Source organism: Humulus lupulus, chromosome 2 (genome assembly GCF_963169125.1).
Source record: "Humulus lupulus chromosome 2, drHumLupu1.1, whole genome shotgun sequence".
NCBI lineage: Eukaryota > Viridiplantae > Streptophyta > Magnoliopsida > Rosales > Cannabaceae > Humulus > Humulus lupulus.
The window spans coordinates 136,533,775-136,540,289 of NC_084794.1; the positions used below are offsets into that span (position 1 = coordinate 136,533,775).

A 6,515-nucleotide genomic window follows, 5' to 3' on the forward strand; every position below is an offset into this window, starting at 1 on the left:
TAAAATTAGGCATTTAACACAAAATGCCCTAAAATTTCCATTTTTTTAGGTTTATTATATTTTACCAAACTTTAACTTTTATGAATGTATTTTATGCCCAAAATATATTTGCCATAGTTTTTCATTTTATTTCCGAGATTTTTACCCGATCAGGGTTTTTGTGTCGGTCCAGGACCGAAAGTCTTATCTAGACTTTTAAATCACAAAATTCATAATTTGGCTAGAAATAACATATGGAATAATTTCCAAAAAAATATAATATTATTTAAAATAATATTCTTAACTCGGGGACAAAAATCTCGACCCGAGTCGTTTTAAGGTACCCGAAAATAGAGGACGTTACACCTAGAGCCTTTATACAAAAGGTTTTATAAGCAACATCCCCCAGTGTTCGAAGGAAGCACTAATCCAATGAAGGTTGAAAAGTGGATGAGTATCACGGGATCCACTTTGAATTTCATGCGAGTTGTAGGGAATGACAGAGTAGCATGTGCAACTCATATGCTAAGGGAGGATGCAAGAATCTGGTGTAAGGTGGTTTGTCATGCAAGTTATGTCACAAAAATGACTTGGGTGGAATTTCAACAACTGTTCAACATCAATTACTACAACGTTATTGTTAGAGCGTCAAAGGTGGATAAATTCACAACCTTGAGTCAAGGGAATATGACAGTGACCGAGTATGATCTAAAGTTCGACAGACTGGCTAAGTTTCCGACAGACATAGTGCCAACTAATGCTGCTCGAGTGGACCATTTTATACGTGGAATTAAACCCATGATAGCTTTGGATGTGCATATTGTTTCAGTTAGGGGTAGTAGCACCTATGATCAAATTCTTGAAAGAGCTCTCACTGTTGAGAGAATGGAGGATAGGATTTGGAAGGAAGGTGTTGCCAAAAGAGAGGGAAAAAGGAATGCCTCCAACAATAACAACTTAAATGACCAGATAATGGTGGACAACCTAGTCAAGATAGGAGGTCCAAGAACTATAAGAACAATGGTCGCACTGAGAACAAAGAATGGGTACGATACCCTGAGTGCGAGAAGTGTAAGAAGCACCATCCAAAGGAGTGTCGGGCAAATGCATGTTTTGCATGTGGCAAGGAAGGACACATAATTAAGAACTGCCCACAACAGGGACAAAATAACAATAAGGATCAACCAAAGAAGCATGAAAAATTGGTTCTGGCTCGAGTCTATGCACTCGCAAAGGAAAAAGCAGAGGCAAGTACTTTCATGGATTCAGGTCAGATCTCTATTGCTGGAATTGACTTTTATGTATTAATTGATTCTGGTGCCACTCATTCTTTTGTTGCAAAGAGAACAGTGGATAAGTTTGATAGATATTTTGATATGTATGCTGAGGGATTTGGGACCATGTTGCCATCCGAGTAGGTGGTAATATCTTGGAAGTGGATTAGAGCCTTGCTTACGAGCGTAGACAATATGGAACTTTATTTAGAAATAATTGAATTAAGTATGCCTGATTTTTATTTTATACTTGGAATGGACTAGTTGGGCAAGTATAAAGGTACGATTTACTGTAAGAAAACGATAGTGGTGTTTAGGCTAGACAAAGAGTAGTCATTTATGTTTGTTAGAGGAGTCATTTATGCTACAGAATGGATGCATGGGATTTTTAGCGAATGTCATAGGCACCACAAAAGCAATAGTGCAAGGACTAGAACAGACAAAGAGAGTACGAGATTATTTGGATATATTTCCAGAGGATTTACCAGTATTGCTACCGCACTGGGAAATTTCACAATCAAGTTGGCACGAAAAAAAAAAAAATTCAGTTACTCTATAGAATGGCACTGGCGAAGCTTAAGGAGTTGAAGACTCAGCTACAATAATTGCTCAACATTGGGTTCATAAGGCTGAGTCATTCTCCATGGGGAGCGCCTGTGTTGTTTGTGAAGAAGAAGGATTGATCAATGCGTATGTGCATTGATTATAGGGAGCTCAATAAGGTTACTATTAAGAACAAGTACCCTTGGCCAAGAATAGATGATCTTTTTGATCAACTACAAGGGAAGGAAGTATTCTCAAAGATAGACTTGAGGTTGGGATACAATCAATTGAGGGTTAAGGAAGAGGATATTTCAAAGATATGGGCACTACGAATTTTTGGTAATGTCGTTTGGAGTTACCAATGCCCCTATTTCTTTCATGGATCTCATGAATAGGGTGTTTAATGATCATCTAGACAAATTTGTGGTAATGTTTATAAACGATATCCTTATTTATTCAAGAATAGAGGAGGAGCATGCAGAGTATATACGATTGACCCTACAGAGATTGAAGGATCATAAGTTATATGAAAAGTTCAAAAAATGTGAATTTTGGCTTTCTCAAGTGGTGTTTCTAAGGCATCTAGTAAGCAAGGATAGTATTAAAGTTGACCCAATTAAGATTGAAGTTGTAAGAGATTGGCCAAAACCAAAGAATGCTTTTGAAGTGATGAGTTTCCTCGGGCTAGCACGATATTATAGAAAATTCGTGGAGGGATTTTTGGAGATTGCCACGCCATTAACAGAGTCGACAAAGAAGAACTTGAAGTTTGTATGGACTGAGGAATGTGAACGTAGCATTCAGGAGATAAAGGGTAAAATTATTATCACACCTATTTTGAGTCTTCCAACGAATGATGAGAGGTTCATAGTATATTGTGATGCATCAAAAGAAGGACTTGGATGTGTGTTGATGCAAGCTGGAAAGGTAATTGCCTACACATCAAGGCAGCTGAAGAAGTATGAGAAGTGCTACCTAACGCATGATATAGAGTTGGCATTGGTAGTATTTGCTCTTAAGATATAGAGACATTATTTGTACAGGCAGAAATGTGAGATTTATTGGATAATAAGAGTTTAAAATATTTCTTCACTCAAAAGGAACTAAACATGAGACAATGATGATGGTTGGAATTAGCATAGGACTTCTGTATCACCCAGGAAAGTCGAACGTAGTAGATGGCGCCTTAAGTTATAGAAGCCAAGGACAAGTGTCAACACTAAGAAATGTTTCAGCAACACTAGTAAAAGAGATGGACTGAGCTGGCATCGAGTTTATTATTGGTGGACTGGCTAATATAACTCTGCATTCATCTCTTTTGGAGAGGATTAAAGAAGGACAAGGTAAAGATCCATAGTTAGTAAAGCATAGAAAAGGGATTCAAGATGGAAGTGCTAAGGATTTCACTATTAGTGAAAGTTGAACGTTGAGGTACAAAGGAGGAGTGTGTGTACCTGCAGATGTAGAGATTAGAAAGGAAATCCTTAATGAAGCACTTACAATCCCTTATTCACTTCATCTTGGGACAACCAATATGTATCAATATCTGAAAGTTTTATATTGGTGGCCTGGAATGAAGATGTGGTTTAATATTCCTAAATGTCATACATGCCAGCAAATGAAAGTAGAACACCAAAGACCAGCTGCTTTATTGCAACCATTGAGTATTCCTAAGTGGAAAAAGGAAGACATCGCAATGGATTTTGTGGTAGAGCTACCTAAGACCACAAAGCGACATGATTCAACTTGGGTTGTAATTGATCGTTATACAAAATTTGCACACTCTATACTTGTCAGAACGATGTACACAACAAAACAGTATACAAAACTCTACATTCAAGAAATAGTAATAATACATGGAGCAGAAAGTTCCATAGTTTTTTCAGGGATCCAAAAATTCACTTTCAAGTTTTGGGAAAGTTTACATGTAACACCCTATTATTCCATGACTGTTACACTATGTGTTTAAAATAGTGCTTAACTCGTAAAATGAGCCATTTGGACTCGAAAGTGTAATTAAAAATTTATTAAAGGTTTGGGTGATAAAATTTTTGCCAAATGATATACATTTTTCATTAAACTTCTAAATATTTACAAGGGAACCCAAAAAAAGAGTTTAAATGAAAAGAAGTTACAACCAAAGTTAGAAAAGTAGCCAGCCTTAGCGGAAAAATTTGACTCATGACCTAAGTCCCTCAAAATAACTTGACTATGGTGGCCGATCCAGTCGAATATGTACACGCTGCTCTAAAGCCCTCAAACTCATGGTTGATCCATCTTCTCTTTGCCCTTACCTGCACCACAGAGCACCCGTGAGCCAAGGCATAGCAAGAAGACCATCATGGAATAATAAATATTCAATAAATCATAAACAGCAGACAACATGCTTCAACAATAATAAGCAATCTATTTTATCATATAAATAATTTACACAACCTATGCCGAGCGAGGTGCTTCACTAGGGGCCGCACTTACGGCCTATGACGGGCAAGTGTGTACATCACCCCTATAGTGGCCCTGCCACCACGACCTACATTCTGCATGTTTATCGCCGAATACGGCCCATGTGAATCACCCATAGATAGATATGATGTAAACAGATGCAACAACAAAAATATAAGACAAGGTACATAACCCTAACTAACATTCAAATAAATAGTTATAAACATTGCATATCAACATTTGGGCTAGTGCCCTGCTCTATGTGCATGTGGCAGTTTTCTTACCTCGGGTTCGATGCAAGAATCTAGGCGACCTCAAGTGAAATCCTCTCATGAGCCCTTCAGAAACCCTAGACACAACAGTAAAGTGTAGGTTTAGTCTCCCTTAAACCATTACCCATCATAATTTCTCTATGAAATTCACTAGACTCCAAATACACTTTAAACATGCCCCATAATGTCCTAGGAACCTTACCTTTTGATCCCCTAAGGTTACCCACTGAAACTCATATAAAACAACCCTAAAACATGGTTGTTAGCATGGGCCGGTCGACTTCCTAGAAAAAATTGCCAAGCCTACCCTAAACTGCTAGTCAGTCGACTATGTACCCTAGGTCAATCGAATGGCACAAGTCAGAGAGCGTTTTCTGCAACTTTCTGTGATTTTCAAAAGCTCAATCTTACTCAAATTTGATCCCACCTCTTCCCAACCCAAAATTTAAGCATTGAAACAGTTGTAATACCTCATATACATCAAATAAACACCAATCAAACATCAAATTCAACTCAGAATCCACAATTACAACTTTAGGGCTCCAAAGCTCCAATTTTCCCAAATCCAACAATTCAATCTAATTTCTAGTTTTTAATTCAAGTTCAGAGCTCAAAACCATCCCTTAGTATGTATCTAACCCTCCTATGCCCATCGAATAGTTCAACAACACTGATTTTTAAAAATTAACCCAAAAGCCCCAGAAAAACATCAAGAACAACCATGAAGAACACAAGGATGGGTTCATACCTATGAATTTAAAAAATACTAGGTTGCAGATGACCCCCAAGCAACTGTCAGTCCTCTTCTAGAATCCTCAATCCAAGCTAACAATTAACTTTCAGAAGAAATTTTGTGTTTTTAGTAACTATGAATAAGGAACTAGAGAGATAGTGAGAGAAGGATAAAAGTCTAGATCATGTTGTCAAGGTGAGCTTCAACACTTGATGATTTTTGTCTAATTATTGGTCAAATGACCATTTTTCCCTTTGCCTATACTTAACCACCAAGTTAACTTCAAGGGCATTTTAGTCTTTTTGCTTCATATTCCAATTACACCAATAATCTCCCATTTATCAACTAAATCCAACAAATATAACTATTTCACCAATAATTCCACAACATTTAAATTTGCAAAATACCTCTTTGCCCGACCCAAGCTAAGCATTTATCCCTATTGTGACTTTTCTACTAACACGCTCGAAAGGACCCACTCACACCAATTATTACACATATATCCACACATTAATGTGGTCTCAAATACAGAACACATAATAATGACAGATATATCCTCAATGGGTCAAAATTATGAAAATTCCCTTTTAACAAAAGCGGGTCTTTAAACAAATATAATACACATAATCCTGTAAAAATATTCATATAATAATATAACTCACACAATTCACATAATCACACCCACGTGCCCTCCCGACTCGCTAATCAAAGTTTTAATCCTCATTTAGGAGTTTTGGTACGCTACATTACAGAAAGCAATGGGCACTACATTGAAGTTTAGTGCTGTGTTTCATCCTCGGACTGATTGTCAAATAGAGAGGATGATTCAGATTTTAAAAAACATGCTATGTGCATGTGTTTTGGATTTCAGTGGGTCGTGGAGTAAGTACCTTCTAATGATAGAATTCTCGTATACCAATAATTATCAGTCGACTATTGGGGTAGTGTCGTACAAGATGTTTTATGGGCAGAGGTGTCGGTCACCGGTACATTACGATGAAATGGGAGAAAGTAAGTACCTAGGTCCTGAGGTTGTGTGAGAAGCTAATGAAGTCATTGCAAAGATTAGCGTGAGAATGGTTGCTTTTCAAGATCGACAGAAAATCTATGCCGATCCCAAACGTCGAGATGTTAAGTTTCAGGTGGGAGACTTAGTGTTCTTGTGAGTATCTCGAACGAAGGGAGTAAAGTGATTTGTCAAGAAAGGAAATTTGAGTCCTTGATATGTTGGACCGTTTGAAATCTTGGGTAGGATTGGGCAAGCGACTTGTA

The 6,515-nt window shown here is 37.5% G+C and overlaps 2 protein-coding genes across 2 annotated transcripts; both read left to right on the forward strand.

The window, feature by feature from the left end:
• Nucleotides 1–564: 564 nt before the first annotated feature.
• On the forward strand, nt 565–1,397 carry LOC133814763 (uncharacterized). Its single transcript, XM_062247684.1, has 2 exons — nt 565–889; nt 949–1,397. The coding sequence occupies exons 1-2, from the start codon at nt 565–567 to the stop codon at nt 1,395–1,397; spliced, it is 774 nt and encodes a 257-aa protein (XP_062103668.1).
• A 741-nt stretch (nt 1,398–2,138) lies between these two features.
• On the forward strand, nt 2,139–2,851 carry LOC133814765 (uncharacterized mitochondrial protein AtMg00860-like). Its single transcript, XM_062247685.1, has 2 exons — nt 2,139–2,723; nt 2,840–2,851. Exons 1-2 carry the CDS (start codon nt 2,139–2,141, stop codon nt 2,849–2,851), a joined length of 597 nt encoding a protein of 198 aa, XP_062103669.1.
• The last annotated feature ends 3,664 nt before the right edge of the window (nt 2,852–6,515 follow it).